Consider the following 19,847-nt stretch of genomic DNA (forward strand, 5'->3'; position numbering starts at 1 on the left):
GCGCCGACGGCATTTCCGGGGGAGGGAGCGGCGCGCGGGCTCGCGGGGAGCGGCGCGGCGCGAGCAGAGTTGACTATATATGGTCAAAGGCAGGGGAGAGCGGCGGGCCGCGCGGGCGCTTCCTGCTTCGTGCCGCTGGGCGCCGCGGGGCTGAGGCGGCGCTGAGGCGGCGGCGGCGGCGGCGGGGAGAGGCCGGTCTGGGTCTGCCTGCGCTCGGCGCGCTTCGCCTCCCTTCCCGGCGCCACCACCCGCGGCGGTAACAAGTGGGCGACGATGCCGTACGAGATCAGTAAGTGCCCGGCTGGAGCGGCGGGGAGGCGACGCGGCGGCGGCTTTGGCAGCCGGCGGGCGCTTCGCCCGGGGATCCCGCCGCCCGCCCGCGGCCGTGGGCGCCGCCGTTAGCCGCCGCCGAGGCGGTGCCGGGCGGCCGCGGAGCCGGCGGTTCCTCGCGGCCCGGTGGCAGCAACAAGTTACCGCGGCTGCCGGCCGGCGCCGGGCGGGGCGTGCGCCCGCCTGAGAGGCGTTTGTTAGCGGGAATGAATAAAACCTTTATGTCTCCCCTTCTCTTTCTTTTTTTTTTCCTCTCTTGTTTTCGTAGAAAAAGTGTTTGCCAGCCTCCCACAGGTTGAAAGAGGCGTTTCCAAAATTATTGGAGGTGATCCTAAGGGCAATAATTTTCTTTACACCAATGGAAAATGTGTCGTCATCAGAAACATTGATGTAATGTATCTTGATTTGTTTTATTTCCTAATATAGTTCGTTTTGCTAAGTTTCATTTTTACTTCTCAGCCCTTCTCCTGTAATAGCCTGTGCTTTATTCCAATTTAGTAAAATCAATTAAGGTCACAGATCAGCAGGAGGGGAAGAGGAAGGGCRCATGACTCAGGCGTAAAATTATGGACAGTGACTGTAGAAATCTGTAGAAAATCTCTGAAATGCGCAGTTCTCTCCCTGTCATTATGTGGGATTTGTAGACCAGAGACAGGGATATTCTGGTTGGCCCTGTTTATCATAACTGTTACGAAGTTGAGAGATGGATCTGTCTAATGAATGAGAACTCTTCCGTTTTTGCTCTAGTGGGCCTTTCTCCTGTAGGAGAAGCATGCAGATGCTGACAAGTAGCTATGTTTAAGTCCATTACTCCATAGCTTCTTTCTTTTCCACTGCACTCCAGGAATCAGAGCAGTTGTCAGTTACTTGACTCTGTGGCAGGCTGTCTGTACATTCAGAGTTTTCAGCCCTGCTGACGGAGAACTTCTCATTGATTAAATGTTGGAATACCACTATTAATGTTTTTGGTGGTGTTGAGTTCTTCTGTGGTGATAGGAGGTGTTAAGTATATTATTTAAATTACTACTTGAAAGATGGCATTGCTCTGAAAAAGATGGAGGAARCATTACATGTCTAGGCTATTGGCTTGCTATTGGATTAAAAAAAAAAATTTCCTTCAGAATAAATGTTTATACTTTGGGAAAACCAGACTCCTAGATTGGCTTTCCTTTTTTTACCCTGTAACTTTGGCTTGTAGTGGGATGGATTGTGCTTCTCTGGAATTTTCAGGTCTCTAAATCGATGGATTTTTTTTTTATGACTCTTTCTGTAAAATGATTATTGTAAATTGAATTTTTCCGAACATTTTCCTGATTCCTCTCACCACCCTTGCTATATATGACTGTTTCTTATTTCATTGTCATGCCATAATACAGAAATGCTGCTAAACACTTAATTTCTTACAAGTTTCTTTTTTGATATCAGGTTTTTTTTTTCACTTAAAGTACAAGTTTGGTTTTGCTTTTCTTGTTAATGTCTCAGTATAATGTGATAATAGTATTTCACCGTTGGTATCAAGAAAAAATCAGTTTTCTGAAACCAGAAGTCTCAATAATGGCACACAGTGTGATGAGAGAAGAGCCAGTCTGCCAACAGCACAGTTTCTGCCCCAGTTATGTATTGTGATCTGCTGCCTTTGCACTGTCATTAGTGTTCATCCAACCCTGTTTTGTGGGTAGACTGGAAGAAAACAATTTTTCTTTTGGCTTCTTGAATCAGCTCACTGAAGAATCACACAGTGCAAATGAACAGTCCCTGTTAAAACCAGAAGGTAAAGCATATGGCAAGGTCTGAACACAGGAAAGGTAGGATTAGGGGAACTGCGGTTTAGACCTGTTCAAACTTCCAYTGAAAGTTGAGAATGGAAGTAATAAAAAACCTTTGGTTTTGCAGTGTAATTCGTGCTGGTATGTAAATTTACCTGAACTGGCAAGTAGGAAGATGCTGCTACTGTTAATGATTGACAGAACACATTCTGCAGACTGCTACAGAATGTTTTGTAGCAATGATACAAAAACTGACCAAAGCGAACAGTATGGTTTTTGTGTCAGGGAATGTTGCAGTTTGTTCCTAAACTTTTGTGTAAATGTGCCACTCATGCCTTCATTGAAGGTTTGAATCCTGCATAAACAGCTTGTAACAAGGAAATGAAGTATTGGGAGGGCCCTGTGCAGTCCCTCTACAGTTTTTCCAGTGTCACCTGGAACAGTCATGCTCTAATTAAAAACAAACAAAGAAAACAAGTACATCATTAAAATATAGTGATCAGCTCTGTAAATCTGCTGAAGTTGTAGCAGCAGCTAAAGTATGGTGCTGAGTGAACAGTTCATGCTTGATTTTTGAACATGATCTGAATACTTTCTTTAAAGTAGAAAAAGTGCTGGAAAAGCACTGTAAATAAGAAGGACTAGGGATATTTGTAAGGTTTCATGCCTCATTAATATTGTATCATCTTCATAGGTCCAAGCTTACTTTGAAGCTTGGAACTTAAACTACTCACTTTCTTAAGTGGCTCTAGTTTCAGTGTTCAAAATAAGCCACGTAGATTCAGTGAGAGTGCTTATCCCTGAACTTGCCCCTAGCCCTCTTCAAAAAGTAACAGTATATAATTAGGTATTGCATTTGTCCTGGCTAATGTTGTAATTTTGTTAAACTCTTTCTTTGAAATGCCCTTTTTGGAGCTATGAAAGACATTCAAGTTAGAAAACTGAACTTACAAGCAGAAATAATCTTATCAAATAACAAACGTTTACGTTGCCAGCTCTGGTTTATTTGCTTGTATTCAAAATTTCTTAAACATACCTTGAATTTAGGGGCCTGACTTTTATCCTTCTTCTACCCCTTACCCCCCTTAATTCAGTCTGTAAGTCCAATCTCTTACCTATTTAGCCTTAAGGACTCTTGGAGGTTCTTACTATAAAACATCAGTTGCTTATATATGTATCACTATTAACAAAATACAGTTTTCTGAGTGCCCTGAAACTGTAGATGATGCAACTACAGAATGGGGGAAACATTGTCTTGCCTTGCTTAGTTAAAATCCAGTAAAACACAAAACGGAGTGTGGCATGTGGATGCTGTAAATGCAGACATTTGAGACTTAAGCAGGGCTATAATGCACTCAAGCAATGTAAAAGCATGCTGTACCAGAAATGGAAAAGAGCTGCTTCTTGCATGAGTAAGCTATATTCTATCTCCTGAGATTTACAGTACTGTAAGAGCAAGAGGCTGTCTGCTTCCTAAAACAGAGCAGGTGCTTTAGTTTTTTCTGATTGGACAGCTGAGTCATACCATATTACCAGGTGGGTTTCTGGTATAATTGAACAACTGTATATTAATYATAGCAATTAAAATGGGCTCTTTTTCTGACCAGGTAAGTCAAGTTTCTGGAACTGGAAAATACTTGGTAACTGGTATTAAAAATGTTCCAAAAAGTAGAATAATGTATTACTGATGCACTGGTTCATTGCTCTACCTGGAAGATGTGCAGTATGGAGATTTTATACAAATTCTAATTTGAGAGCAGATACTGGAAGAATTGTGTGTTTTGATGTCATCCTTTTGATTTGGCCCCTTCTCTGTTCTACTGAGACACTGAATCAGTTTAATTATMCAATCTGGAGTGTCTGAAAACATATTTAAGACTGAAAAGATGTAATTGTGATAGCGTGGCAGTGAATGATGCATTTCTTTCATTATTCCAGTATGKTTACTGATACTGGAGAAGACTTCTCTTACACTAGTCTATTAAGTTTTGGACTAGATGTCCATTGGCAAGAAAGAGCAGGTCTTGCACATCTCATTGGTTACTGAGTGATCTTGAATATGTATCAGCGAGTAACTTGGGTGCAATATGTTGTGCTTAATTGTAGTAGAACTTTTGGATGTATACTGCAAAGCACAGAGTATATTTAGTATTCTACCTAGATAATTATTTTACTTGKCCAGCCCTATTAAAAAGGTGCCTATAACTTGACCGGTTATTTTGGTTTCTTTGAGGGTCAGCAGATTCTGAAGAAGGAAATAGCAGAGGAAATGCTTTAAGTTGTGGCAGTTAGAAATTACTGTGTTTTAATTATAGTAGACAGTAATTTTGCACAATGTACTCTATACTTTTCTCTGTAGAGTTTGATTTTAGCCAGTTTTTCACCTTAAAGTATAAGATGGAGGGAAGGGATGAGAGAATGAATGCAGGGAAAAATTCTGACATCTGATTTTAGTCCTGTGAAAATTGGGCAATACTGCTTAGTAACTTTTTCCTCCCCCCCCCCCCCGCTCCCCTCCTCTTTCCTCCTTCTTTAAACTAGAATCCTGCAATTGCTGACATCTACACTGAGCATGCCCATCAGGTTGTAGTTGCCAAGTATGCTCCCAGTGGATTTTACATTGCATCTGGAGGTAAAGTATCAGTGTGCATGTTGCATGAGCTGTGTGGAAAGAGCTGTTAAAGTGCTTAACACAGAACTTACTGGTATAGTGAAGCAGCACTTCCCATTGGCTGCATATATTCTGTACAATGTGACCCACTTTAATGTAATTTTGTGTGCATGTGGGGAAGGACCAATTTTGGTACTTTGTACCAAATTTTTATACTTCTWACCTCTTTCTAAAGCAATGAGCTCAGTGGCATGCTTGTTCTTTTTAAAACTAGTGGTATTTAAATAAAAAGAATCTGAAAATGAGCTTTAAATGCAAGTCTGTTTAGAGTAAGGGACAAATCTTAACATAATGAGTTGCTTTTGTACATATAGTAAAATGCAATTTTATTCCTGAAATATAGGACCACTGGTTTAGTGTGTTAATAAGCTTGGATGCTTTTGGGTGGCAGTGATTCTGGTAGAGTCCTTTCCTTTCCTTCCATGTTTTTTACTGGCAGAACTTGGCAAGATTTGGCTTTTTTTTTTTTTTTTTTTTTTTTAACTGTTGTAACTGTTGTAACATGAACTAAAGGCTTTCTCTGGTAAGTTAAGGGGAAAAGATATTCATTCTTAACTTTGTGTAATATATGTGAATCAGTAGACTGAGAATAGGTAGCATGAATTTTTTGCAGCCTCCCTTGAATTATTAGCAGAACTAGTTGTAATTTTTGATTACAAGCAGAACTAAACAAACCCACCTTAATAGAAGTTTCTTTGAAAGAGTTGATCTTTTTCAGGTAACACTCTTTAGGCCTAGTATACAGCTAAGGAATGCTAATAAATACATTATTACAACTTCCCTTTCTTAAAAACAATTGCAGTTAGTTTACTTTAAATCTACTTGCCATTGTGAACTAGAAATACTTCATAAGCAARTAGCGGACCTCAGTCCAGGAATACTTCTTGTTTTTAAATAACATTGGTTATTGTTGCTGGAAATAAAATACTCTGAATATGAACCCCTTAGAGATTCAAGACTCGTACTGCACAGGTCTTAGAATGGGAATTCTTCTCTCAGCAATTTTAAGGGAACAACTTTTTTGAAAATCTAAAATACTTCAGTTCTTCCCTTCTGGGATTTGTGCGTAGCTAAAAGCTATATTAATATATGTATCTGTTGAGTACTGAGAAAGCTTTAAGGCCGTTGGTTAGCATAGCCTTCCCCCCCTCTGCCCACCCAGGGAAGCAAAGCCAGGATTTTCTTGGCTCAGTCTTGTGTGTGAACCATATGTCAAACTGATGTGTTCTTTGTTCTTCAGATTTGGTGCTTTAGGTTTGTGTTGTATTGATCCTTCAATATAACCATCAGCTTTTTAACCTTGTAGATTCTCATTCCTCTGTAGAATAACAGTAGTGTATACACAGTCCCCATGTAAAGATTCTTTTTGTTAGTGATCAGGTTAAAGAATCCCCTTCATTTTAAGGAAGATTCAGATGACTTTTTTTTTTTCAAAAGTTGTCTGTCCTATCTAAATAAGCAAGCTTAGGCTGCCATGTTTCTCTGAACTATCTTCTGTATCAGTTGTAAAGTCTCATGATGCTGCCAARCACAGGTATAAAGACAGCATTAGATTGTTTAAGCTGTTCTAAGTATAATGTAAGATTCATGTCTATATCCATAACCAAATTTGAACTAGATGTGCAGCATGTTTTAATACTTGAAAGATTTGATTAGGCAGTCCTTTAACAAAATCTTCTGTGGCTTTTATGGTAATTTCTCCTATACTGCAGTCATAAGAGGTGTAGTGATTGGGGACAGCATGAAATTCAAGCTGTGTCCTGTCAGAGCACAATAACTGGATTTTTGAAGTCCAAATTAAAATTTAATTTCAATAACATTATTTAGATTAGAATGGAGGATTCTGAATTTGTCCTTTTAGCAGGAGTGGAGAAGATAAGCCCTTGGTCAGTCCTAGAAATGTGAGGATGCTTTATGTCTAAGCTGGATTATAAAGAAGCACTGATAAATAGTAGATAATGAATCAAGAGCTCTGCTGAGGTGAAAGGCATACCTTTTTAATATGTGATTTACTGTTAAACAGCTTTTATGAAGGGTTTAATACACATAACTTGCTATACGACTTTCATTATAAAAATATAAACTTGTCTGTGTCTAGAACAACTCCTCAATTTACAATGCTCTACCACAGTATTGGCTGTGAATAGAAGCAAGCTTTAGGCCTCTGCAATACTGAGAGGAAACAATGACCAAAGAAGCTTTCGTTATATTGCATCTTCAATTGTTATGAWCTGTGTTGTCTGCTGCTTTTAACACTAACATTTTTGAATATTCTGTTGACTTCCTCTGTAGTAGTCCAAATGCTGTATATGRATACCTGCACAATTAAGTGAATGCATGCTTTTGTATAGGAAAAAGTAGGTAAATCAAAATGCTCAGAAAACCAGTACTATGGAAGGAAATCTCTTCACAGATATACAGATAACTGATACCTGTATGCAAAACAGATTTGCTACAAGGATTCAAAAAACCTAAAGTATGAATTTCAGTGCATCAGCTACTCTCCACCACATTGTTCTCTTTAACCTAGATGTAAGGTAGCTTACCTTCCTAGATGTAASGTAGCTTACCTTCCAGTGATGTGTGGATAAGCTGTGTTGTAGCTCATAGAGAGTTTTCTCTTTTTGTTTTGGTAAGCATGCATGCACTGGAGCACTTAAAACAGCACTTAAAAGCAGATAACATGTGAATTCCTACCCTCTCAGTGTGCAGTCTTTTTGCATGTCTTCTTTTAAAGCTGATTGCATATGTTGTATTTATTGCTGCATATCTTAACTTTATATCTAGTTAAAAAAACACAGTCTCTCAATGAAATGGATGTAGTTTTTGGCATCCCTAAATCAAGTGTRWTTTTTTTATTATTATTATTCTTTTTGTAATAGAGTAATTGTAATAGAGTAAGATGGTATGTCCCTAGTACAAGTGTTCAGGGTAGCTGAAGATTTGTATCTTGGCAGACTGCTGAGTCATGTGACTGAGTCATACTGGAACTGCARTAGTTATGTTCTATTATGTTATGGCAGATGTCTCTGGAAAGCTGAGAATCTGGGATACTACACAGAAGGAACACCTACTGAAGTATGAATATCAGCCATTTGCAGGAAAAATAAAGGATCTTGCTTGGACTGAAGACAGCAAGAGAATAGCCGTGGTTGGAGAGGGAAGGGAAAAGTGAGTAATTCTTCTATATGCTGTAAACTTTTGTGTTCTAACAAAGCAAATTCTTTGATGCAAAACCTTTTAATTCTTCAAGGAAAATAGTCATGGCTTGTTCCTTYTTTAGACTTAAAGACATGGTGCTCATCAGCGGAACTTTCTATGCAGTATTTGATAGCTGTAGAACAAAATGGCTTATGTACTGGGAAAATACCCATGATCTTAAAYTGAGTAATTCTAACAGAATGGTATCTTGATTGTTTTTTAGAGGTGGATTTTATGTTTAATGATACCTATKCCTGGTGATCTTTGGAAGACTACTTTATTTAGTCTAGATAGAATAGAAAGGGAACCACAAAGTGATCTTTTTTTTTCCCTCTTCAGTTTCACCCCTCCTGAACTGAGAGGATATAACTGAAGATTTTTTTTTTTGTTTGCTTGTTTGTTTTTTTTGTTTTTTTTGTTTTTTTTAAGCATATCTGAATGTTCTTCTCCAGCAATGCACTCATATTTTTAAAAATTATTATGCTAATTTCAAAGAAAATCACAACCAGTTATCCTTGTCTAAATGAGATGCCTCTTGTAGCTTGAGAATTGTGGTGACTCCTTTCCCTAATGTTAGAGCTTGATGTATAGTCTGGAGCAGGTAGTTTTGGGCCTTAAGGTCTTAAATAAGTTTTCCACACTCCTTTTTTTTAATCTTATATGTCCTGATATTTGAGAGAGGTTCCTTGGTTTTAGTGCTTCATTCTCTTGTTAGAGAAAAACTGATGTACAGTACATTGTCCATCAGTTGCTATTTTGTATCTTTTCTGCCTCCCCACCTGCCCCTGAGGGTAGAAGTACTAATAAACTAGCTATCCTACATGAAAAAATTTGCCAGTTTAATATTATGCATAGGTACTTTGACTTCAGAGTTTTGCTAAAGTGATTCAATAGAGCCCTTTAATAGCGATGCTCTGACAATGTAATGCCAATGTATTGATTATATTCTTCTGTAAGTTAATTTTAAATAAGAACTGACAGATGCTTTTATAAACCTTTTCCTTGTACCTTTCAGTAATAACTGTTGACATTTTTTTAAGGTTCATTTGATAAATCTAAGTATTCTTTAAGCCTTCTCTTCTGAGATTTATTGAATTGTACTGCTCTAACAGTTACAATGTGTCAACTCAATTATTAGCAAGCTAGTCAGAATAGCTATAGTAGCTAATCAGTTTTGTTGTAGAAATACCCATGGAAACCTGAACACTTTCRTCTAAATGTGATGGTATCCAGTCTAAGCTAAATAATCAAACARTGGAGCTGATGCTATTGTTATCCAAGCACTCTGCATTTTGTATAGTGACTGGACAGCTGGGAACAGTTTACCGCTTTCTTATACAAACCTGAGCTTTCAGACTTAGTAAAAAACAAATCTTTTATATCTCTGAATTTTAGAAGCTTTATACATAAAACTTGTCTAGTCCCTTTACCAAATGTCTCTCCCCAGCAAGATCTCAAATATCCTTCAGAGAACAATGATGCACTTGCATGAGATTAACGAGRTGACCTAATTTCTTTTCTTTGAGTGCACTCAAATCTGCTGTTTGCAGATGCTTAAGGAGTTAATCTACATTTAACTTTTATGAATTATAGTTATTGTCTGCTTCTCTAACTAGATTTGGAGCAGTGTTCCTGTGGGATAGTGGTTCTTCTGTTGGCGAGATTACTGGGCACAACAAAGTGATCAATAGTGTGGACATAAAACAAACAAGACCTTACCGCCTAGCAACCGGCAGTGATGACAACTGTGCCGCTTTCTTTGAGGGACCACCGTTCAAGTTCAAGTTTACAATAAGTGTGAGTTTAAGCTTAGTTGTGGCTCTGTTAAACTATGCAGCAAGTTGACAAAAGCTTTCCAACAATCTTGCAGTTCTTCTCACAACTCWCTGTTGTAACAGAGGAAGTTCTTAGCTTCCCCTATTGAGGCAGTTAGTGTCAGGTGGCTTTCTTAAATTAATGTTTGAGTATAACCGAAGGCTTCTCTCAAGCCAACAAAGCCAAAACAAATGATTGGTTAGGAAGAAAACCTGAAGCACTCTTCTAATTTCTGGCTTTACGTCYTCTCCCATAACATAATAAGTAGCAAGTTTCACTGGCCTTATTCTTCTGCTTTCTGAGCTCTGCTTCTCAGTGCAGACATGCCTAGAGTTTTTTTAGTACTCTCCARGGTGCTTTCTTCAAGAAATGTGCTTGTGTGGATGGAATTTTCAATCTGTTTAAGAGTTTGAGTGGTCAAATCTGAAATCTCCAAGGCAACTTTGCGAGGGTGAGCCATAGGTATTTGAAAATTTAGCTAATTTCTGAAAGAAATAAATATGTAATTTATGTGATCAGTTTTCTGTTCGTATATTACTTTTTGTTTGTTTCTTGTACTAGTTAAATCTTTTATATAAATGAAACAAACCTTGGGACTGCTACATTTAAAATGTTGAGGTCTTTGTTACTTGAGGCCAAAGAAGATAAAAAGCCAAGAGGTTCTACAGCTGTTTCTGGTGGCAGAAAACATGTTTCTTGCCTCAAAAACTCTCAGGAATACTGAGTTTTATTTCAGTAGTAAGTTCAGAAAGTTTTGATCTTACAAAAATAAAGTCTTACTACTATATTTTTTTWAAAAAAAGTAAGTATGTGCTTTGAGTAGACTTTATACACTGAATTTAGTAAGGCTTCGATTAGAGTTCTAGAAAAGGAATTGTTTTGGGCTCTGCAATCCAGTGAAATGATGTAGTTGCCAAATATATGTCTGAACTTAAGTTGCTACTTACATTTTGCTAAGCTGTTTCTTTTGGAACTCTGAAGTCTGATTTGTTTACCAGGAGTGCTTGGTCGGSTATGTGTCGCCCTTTTAAAGTGATATTTGATTTGATGTATGGGCTTCATGTATAGGCTGTTACATGGTTTAGACTATAGCYTTGAGATATCATCTAGAAAAAATTCTATATTTAATCAAAGAAAGTAGGTTAGAACCTGCCTTTCGTAATGCTAAAAATAATCTCCTAAATCTCTTTATGGGAGCTTTGGCCTCATTGTGTTGCTTCCCTATTTAACAGGTATTCTAGCTAGCATCATTTGAATAGTCTCCTATTTGTAAATACTCTATTTAGGGATCACACATCACTTGTCTGATTACTTCACAGAGCTAGCACTACTGAATTCTCTCAGAAATGAAAAACCAATAAAACAATAGTTTTTTTTTTTTTTTTTTACAATATCAAGGATTTTCTGTATGTAAAACTTGTTTGTACAATGAAGCAAGAATCAAAATCTGGAGAAAGCTTGCTTGGAAGAGTTCATTGACTGGAGGAGAAGAGTCCCATCCCTGCATCTAGGCTGCAGTTGAAGTTTTTTCTGTCCCTCCCTTAAACAGTAGTACTCATTCACATGGTGTTGTACTAAGTTTGTTGAATTACATCAGTGTGGATCCCTGAGTTTTCTCCCTGGGCCGGGCTGTTCTTGATCCCCATGATCCTATTCAGTTAGAGGCTAGTCTTGTTCTGTAGCAGTTGAATAGCAGCATTTTCTACAGCAGGCACCTCCCACACAGCAAGCTTATGGCTTGAATAAAAAAGAAATTCAGTGTCACTAGATTATCTTGTATATAAGTAGGTAAATGTACGTAGGTCTGCTGTTAGGTTGCATGCTCATTCTTCTTTCTTCTGTAGGACCATACACGGTTTGTGAACTGCGTGAAGTTTTCTCCTGATGGAAACAGATTTGCTACAGCTAGTGCAGATGGCCAGGTAAAAATAACTAACCCACTCTAGCTCTTTCAGGATGAGAAAAATATGATTTTTCAGGCATTTTGGGAATAGAATCAGCTTTGTAAAATGTGTAGTTTCTGTTCTTATTCTGTGAAATGGTTGGCTTAAACCTTCAGTGCCTTCCTATAATGCTGCAACAGTTGTGATGTCCATCAGACTGTTCTCAYTCTGCTTTTTTCTGTTTTATTTCTCTATTACTTTTCTTAGAGGTTGTTTTGGCAGGAATAGAGGTTATGTTGGCAGGAGTATATCAGGCTTTTGGAATATGTATGTCCTTGTTATCTGATTCATCTGAAATACTAAACTCAGATAGCATCCTGACCTTACATGAACTTCTGGCTGATAAGGGCAGGTTGATAACAGCACTTCTGCTGTGAGGAGATCCTTACAAGTAGGCAGATTCCCATGACTGCAGTGCTATTGTCAACCTGCTGTCACAGCACGGGTCAAAAATGTGACATCTGTATACTGGATCCTGACATTTAAAATTGTGGTGGGAGTGGCTCACTGTGCTTATTTACAATTTTCATCTTATCCGGTTAGTTTTAAATGCAGGAATATTTATGCTTCTTCCTTGAATGCGGTGTTTGATCAGCTTGTAAATGCACCATGCAACAGAAAAGTGATCTGTGCAATGCAAGTAACGTAACATTTCAGTTCTCTTTAAATGGTATGTATGTGCTCTGTTCAGATTTTTGTCTATGATGGGAAGACTGGAGAGAAAGTGTGTGCTCTCGGTGGAGGCAAAGCTCATGATGGAGGTATTTATGCTGTAAGTATCGCCTCGTTTGTGTAAATGATCCCATAAATGGACAGTGGAGTATTGCGGTAATAAATCTGTTTACTATCTTGTGGTGGCATTTGTTTTTACAGATTAGCTGGAGCCCTGACAGTAGTCAACTGCTTTCTGCTTCTGGAGATAAAACTGCTAAAATCTGGGATGTTGGTGCTAATTCTATTGTCAGTACTTTTAACATGGGATCAAATGTTTTGGATCAGCAGCTGGGTTGCTTGTGGCAGAAAGACCACTTATTGAGTATTTCTCTCTCTGGCTATATCAATTATTTGGACAAGAACAATCCAAATAAACCTTTACGTGTCATAAAGGTAGGTTGAACTTCTGTTGTTGCACCACAGATTCTGCAATAAACAGTTCACTGGTTGAAATTGTTCAGATGGAATAGTTACTATTGAAAAACAGTTTTGTTGAATTACTTCGCGTCGCCAAACCAGCTATGTCTGTCTGACTCCTGCAAGTCACATAAATCAAAGTTAAATGTTATATGTGGTTACTGTATGTTGTACAAACACACAGACCAATCTTGATTTCAGTTAATGTTATCAAACAGTCTTTCATAGTAGTTTTAAGCCTTCTTGAGATGATAAAAGAAATACAACATAGATAGAAAACTACCAAGGATGCCCGTTTCTTGTTGTTCTACCACATTGGTATATCATGAACAAGGTGACTAGGGTTACTATACAATTGAACTTTAATTTGGGGAATTATAGAGTTCRCTGACACAGCACTCTCACGGGAACTTACATTTTTACATGAACTAGAAATAGATGTCCCAGATTCTTGCTATTGCCGCTTTAAATCTGACGATTAGTGTGGGTACATGACCATATTTAGTCCTCTTCCCCTGTMTTGTAAAGTGGCTGAACAGTAAACTTTATGAAAAGGCTGTGAAAATACCTTGGTCCAGCAGGCTCAGTAACAGGGTTATTTACAGTGCCTATTCATTCCTTTTAAGGAGCAGTGCATGGAAATAGCAATGCTGTAACAGTTAAATCACTGCACTATTAACTAGCAATTTGTATTCTGGGCGACCTTTAATGCTTATGAGTAAAACGATGTTATCTTCTGAATTGCCTATGATCTTTCTCAAACAAGTTTGATTTATGTACATATTAAAAACAAGAAAATGCCCATCAAAATTGTTATGCCTCTATTCACAGGGTCATAGTAAATCAATTCAGTGTCTCACAGTGCATAAAAATGGTGGAAAGTCCTATATCTACTCTGGAAGTAATGATGGTCATATTAATATCCTTTGAATGATAAAAAGATATTTGTTTTAGCCCCTTAGATTGAGTGAGCTTCTTAAAATTGTTTTGCTTAAGACAACAATTACCTTTACTGGACATAATACTTTGTTTAAAAAAGTTTATTTTGCTTTTCCTCTAACTTTTTTGCTGTATTTAGTGCTTGCCTTTAACCTTGCCTCTTTGTTGTTTTAAATATGTGCCAATTATTAATTTTCARTTCTCATTTCCTGTGGTAGATTGTTAGCAGAGAGGAAGAAGTAATCATAAATTCTCTTGTAACTTCCCATGTGTACTTTGCCATATATGCTATGTTTGTATTGCTGTCTCTTGCTGCTGTTGTAAAACAATGTACCTGTCTATTGCAAGTAACATTTTAGATKCTCAGGAAGAGAGCCATAAATTTTCTTGATGCACCCTCTGGCTCAGTAACAAGCATTTCTTAGAGCTGTGTTTTTCTCCACGTGTAGTTTAAGTAGGTTCTTGAAGTTCTGTGTCACGTTCTGTTCTTTATTTGGTATCTCAAATGTAATCGGGCTTTCTCACTACCCAAGAGAATTCTTAATTTGGTTAGGACTACAGCARTTCCAGTCCTGTTGGTTTTTGGAGCAAGATAATTGTAATACAGTCTATGTTTGACATTTTTGGCATTGCCAAAGGGTTGGGCTGTGATGGGTTTAGSTAGCACGCTGCACCAATGTGTTTAAATGATCCTTAACTCTATTGTGCACATTACTGGGATTCCGAAACTGGAGAGAATGATGGCTTTTCTGGGAAAGGCCATACAAACCAGGTTTCTAGAATGGCAGTGGATGAAATGGATCAGCTGGTCACCTGCAGTATGGATGACACTGTGCGCTATACCAACGTCAGCAAGAGGGATTACAGGTTAGTGGAACTATTGCGTCTTGTTGTATAACAGGCTGCAACACCAGAACAAGATTTTTGTTGATTTACGTGGCAGAAAATCCTGTGTTACAACTTGTTCAGATTTTAAGTTACCATAGAAACTGTAGAAATGATTGCTGTACCAACCTTATTTTTTTTTTGTGAGAACGAGAAATGCATCCCAGACTCTGTGTTTCCTCCCTTTCGCAGGTTAGAGATCTGCTTTGTATTGATGGCTTAATTGGCAGGTGGTGGGAAGGATATGTTTTCCTGTGCTAAATACACAGGAGGACTTAATAAATTTGAAGTGTGTGGTTAGAAGGGGTGGAAAATGGTTGGTTGTTTCTTCATGGAAATCACAATTTAAGCAAGCAATTTTGTGGAATGTTATTAGGATCACTTAGTTAAATTCAAAAAGCAGACTTCTGTATAGTAACATTAATTTCCACTTTGAAGATATACTGCTTGATAAAGATACTAAGATTCTGAAGGGTAAACCCAAGGAAACTGCAGGGTATTTAAAAAAYAAATAAATTTTGCAACTTCTTGAAGATCATTAGGGGGTGACGATTTGAATAGTCCCTTTAAAATAAGAATGGTATATTTTGGAATGATATATTTTGTTTTGTCCTCCTGCTTCTCCGCTTGGCTACACCTTACTTCAGCGGTCAGGATACTGTGAAAATGGATGTTCAACCAAAATGTTTAGCTGTGGGTCCTGGTGGATATACTGTAGTTTTATGCATCGGACAAGTAAGTATTAGCTCATGAATTAGCAGTACAATTGTTCTGTTAGAAAATGTAGTGTATGGTAACGTGATGATAATGGTGATGGAAACTTGTTTAGTGTGTGATCACCTCATGCTTCTGGGGTATTTATTAATAAGCCTGTGAGAACATAATGAAGCAAGATACTTGTTACAGGCTTGTCTTTTTGCTTGTCATACTAATTTGACCGTTTTATGACTGTTTACTTACTGAATAGACTAGATGTGCTCTAAGTTGTAGGTTCAAGTGCTTCTGAAGTAAATCATCTCAGCTATTGACTGTAAAGAGTAGAAGGCTCCTAAAACCTTTGAATTGTTGCTAATTTCAAAGTTATTGTTTCTATTTCCCTTCCCTTTCCCTTATTTCTTACCTTTTGGAGAGAGGGAGCCAAAAAAAGGGGAAGCAGAAAAGGGTAAAGTGGGAAAGGTAACTTTGTTCTGTCACGTAATTGAGGTGCAATAAATGCATTTAATCTTTTATGTACCATTAAGTGACCTTTAAGAAACTTTTTGCTTTTGAGTGTTTAGGACTTCTGATACATATTTTTTTAATCATTTTATAAAGGTGATTTTTATTTTCAGTGCCCAATAGGAATTAACAAATGATTGTACAAGCGCATTAATCTCTTAAGTAATGGTCTTAGTTAATGTATTCAGTGAGGCGACTTTAGGGAAAGGATTTCTCAGTTCTGCATTTTTCTTCTCCAACTAACTAACAACCTAATGCTGTTGTACAGTGCAGATATCTCTAGCTTGCYTGCCTGTAGAATTCAGATCATGCAAAACCAGAGAGACTTGTGCCACCAGGGCTATTTTAGTATCAAAGCGTGCTTAGCTTCTAATGAATTTTGCCTTCTATGTGGGTCTTGGCTCTGTGTCTAGGATTTCAGTAGTGTTGTCCAAATGTGTTTTTTGATGTGAGTTACAACTCCAGTTGCTTATTAAGTAGAACTGGATAGGAGATAGCTCCTAAAATGTTACATTGCAGTATCAACTTGCCTGCTAACTTAGTCCTCCTTCTCYTCCCTTAAGAGCAAACCAGGAAGGTAATAAGTATTGCTAAAAAAAACACTGCTTTATCTGTTTCTCTTCTGTTCTGACCAAGCAAGGTGAAGCTGAATGCAATAGAGCATATCCTGTACTACTTAATTTAGAGCATTTAAATCACTCGTTAGTATGGCAACACAACAATAGTTAGTCACTGCACATAGGCATTTCTTCTCCCCTCTTTTTTTTTTCCTAAAAAAAAAAAAAAAAAAAAGGAATCGGTCATATGCTTTGGGTCAAAATGCAGTAAACAGCAGAGTGGATTTTTATTTATGACTAGGGAACATAGCTTAGTCAGTCATTTATCAGACATTTGGAAGAAGGATCTTAGTAATTCATGGTTGTCTATTTACAGATTGTGTTGATGAAAGATAAGAAAAAATGTTTTGCAATTGATGACCTTGGCTATGAGCCAGAAGCTGTAGCCATTCACCCTGGCGGAGGCACAGCAGCAGTGGGAGGAGTGGTAAGGTTGCACTTTTTTAAAAACTCCTGTAAACATTTGAACTAGTAACAGTAACATTTAAAAAAGTAGATTTGTTATTCTGTTGAAAAGTAGTAGATGACAGATGTTACAACAGCAGTACTGTAATAAATAAATGYGTAATTGGAATTCATTGGCTTTTATTCCCCAGCTTCTCCCACCATTGTGACTCTACTAACATCTACTTGATTTTTTTGTGYTTTTGTGGTCTTTAAATTATTAATGTTTCCACTCGATATGATCTTGAAATAGGCATTTTGCAGAATTTTGCCCAAATTGTAGAAATCAGCTGTATATTCTAGACTTGGTGAATTGTAGCTTGTACAAATGAGAGCTTCTTTAAACTATTTCCCAGTGTAATAGTACCAGATGGAGTTGGTGAAAGAGCCCCAATAGTTCAATAAGCATTCTTTTACTATTGTTAAGTGTGTTTTGTTCCTTCCTCTCTTCTCCACTTTTAATTTGTAGGATGGAAATGTCTATTTGTATTCAATCCAAGGAACCTCTTTGAAAAATGAGAAGACTTTAGAAGCTAAAGGTCCGGTGACTGACCTGGCATATTCTCACGATGGTGCCTTTCTTGCAGTCTGTGATGCAAACAAGGTTGTCACTGTCTTTAGTGTCACTGATGGCTATGCGGTAAGAATTGCTATATCAGTTGTTCTTTTAAAATAAATAAATAAATAAATTGGCAAACTTAAGATCTGTTGTAGTGAAATGTGATGTAACCCGTGGGATACAACTGTTAAATCACTGTATATTTGGTGTTTCTGTCTACTAGAGAATTGTKTGTATTTCTGTAAAATGGACAGGAATGCAGGCTTAATCTGATCCATGCAATCTGTACAGTACAATAAAACTAAAAGACTTGGCAATAAAACTTTGGCTGTGGCATACAGCTCTATGGTAAGGACTAAGAAATGAAAGGGATACCGCAGGGACAGAGAATTTTGTCCATCCTTCGATCTAGTGTCTTTTAATCAAGAGCCAACTAACTGGCAATTTCCAGTTTCTAGCTGAATAGTAAATAATTGAATCAGCCTTTAAAGTTGTTTAGGCTTTGACTGTAATGACACTGAAAAGAAAAATACAGGGTGGTGTTCTAGAAAAATGTTCCATTTTCAAAGTAAAAACAAAGAATTTTTCTTTTAGAAACATCTATTGAGAAATTTTAAAGACTTCTGAGTAATAAGTGATTTGCTGCATGTGCACTTTACTGACTCAGTTTTCTTTACTGAAAGTGGCAAGACTTTTTCTAAAGGTTTAGAATTTATTGATCCCACTACTGTTTATAAATAAGCATCATAAAATGAAATTTTAGGAGYTCTGCAGTCATCTGTGCTTTACACATTGCAAAACTACTTTGTCTGGGACATCTACAATGTTCAGAATCTTGCAGGATCATATTGTTGTTTATTTTGTTAGACTGTACGCTTAAAAGTCAGTATCTTCTTGAAATAACTTAAATCCATGAAGTAACACTGTATTCCTGATCACTTTGAAATAGGAACATAATGTCTTTTATGGACACCATGCAAAAATTGTTTGTATTGCCTGGTCACCAGACAATGAACATTTTGCTTCTGGAGGCATGGACATGATGGTATATGTTTGGACTGTAAGTGATCCRGAGACCAGAGTCAAGATACCAGGTATGTTTGCTTCAAAATCTGCTTTGAAAGTTGGCAGTCTTTCTTGAAATGTAGCATAGTGCATATTTTCCAGAACTAAATGGTAAGCCAGATGCATTRTTTTGAATGTTTCCAAGCTAATTATGCCATAATCTTCAGCCTCTTCTATCTAGCTAAAATAGCTAGAATGCCTCTTTGAAAGTCTWTTATTTCATAAAATGTATCTTGTATATTCATAAAATACACTACTAGTATATAATGCAACTCAAAATCACATTTAGAATGTGTGTTAAAGATATTTTGTCAGCTTAGCCTTTTTAACGCTTTTCTGTTATCTTGCACTGCCATACAGATGCTCACAGACTACATCATGTAAGCGGCTTGGCATGGTTGGATGAACATACTCTGGTAACAACATCCCATGATGCTTCTGTCAAAGAATGGTCTATCTCCTACCAATGAAATAAGCCCTCTTTGGAAGGACCTAATCAGGGACTAGAACTACTGCAGTGGAACATAGCATTTCTCTTAAAGAATCTCTATTGGCCTCTGGGTCTTCTATCATATCCTCATATCTTTACAGGGTGTTCATATCTGTAATTAAATGTACTTTGAAAGCTTTAGCCAGTAACAGTTTGCACATGAAAAGCACTTAAATTATGTCTGGAGCTTAAACTTTGTGCTGAACATTCCAGAGGCAACAGCCTAGCAAGTTGGCGTGAAAGATTCAAACTCAATCAGTTGTTCTTTTCTAACCAAGAAACGTGAGATTGTACAGCATGAGAGTAATACTTCTCATTTTTTCTAATTACAGAACATTTCTGTACTAATGGTCATAGTAAGAATATATAGTTGTTACCTGAAACCAATCATGCTGTGTGCAGCTACTGTATATTGCTTTGCCTCTCTGTACTGCACCAAACTGTTGCCTCATATTTTCTCCTCCAGATAACAAAATGGGGTACATACATAATAAACTTTTTATGTATTTCATGTCAAAGCTTTGTGGTTTATTTTAGGATGGAAGTGTGGGACTTTGATGTACTTACTGTTGTGGGTTTAATGTTTACAAGTAATTGTCATGGCAACTTCTTGCTTCAGAAACACCTTTGTGATTTTATGAATTAAGAGTGTGTGGTCATTTCAATGTCGGAAAAAATCATTCTGTGTGAAAGATTAAAGAWATTTCCTGTTTGAAGGAGGAGGAGCATGTTATTTGAAAGAACAGAGTACTTCCAACACCTTTAAAAAGTAC

General features: G+C 37.5%; 1 protein-coding gene across 1 annotated transcript; it reads left to right on the forward strand.

Annotated features, from left to right (window-relative positions):
- Window positions 1–6: 6 nt before the first annotated feature.
- On the forward strand, window positions 7–19,592 carry WDR1 (WD repeat domain 1). The gene is made up of 15 exons (XM_085309568.1): window positions 7–289; window positions 599–720; window positions 4,638–4,728; window positions 7,791–7,938; window positions 9,585–9,765; window positions 11,628–11,705; window positions 12,418–12,498; window positions 12,600–12,833; window positions 13,689–13,781; window positions 14,512–14,663; window positions 15,329–15,416; window positions 16,833–16,943; window positions 17,430–17,600; window positions 18,469–18,613; window positions 18,945–19,592. The coding sequence occupies exons 1-15, from the start codon at window positions 274–276 to the stop codon at window positions 19,052–19,054; spliced, it is 1,821 nt and encodes a 606-aa protein (XP_085165694.1). The 5' UTR covers window positions 7–273; the 3' UTR covers window positions 19,055–19,592.
- The last annotated feature ends 255 nt before the right edge of the window (window positions 19,593–19,847 follow it).

The sequence above is a fragment of the Rhea americana genome, unplaced genomic scaffold, assembly GCF_003343005.1.
Source record: "Rhea americana isolate MKP2758 unplaced genomic scaffold, rheAme1 scaffold_30, whole genome shotgun sequence".
Taxonomy (NCBI): Eukaryota; Metazoa; Chordata; class Aves; order Rheiformes; family Rheidae; genus Rhea; species Rhea americana.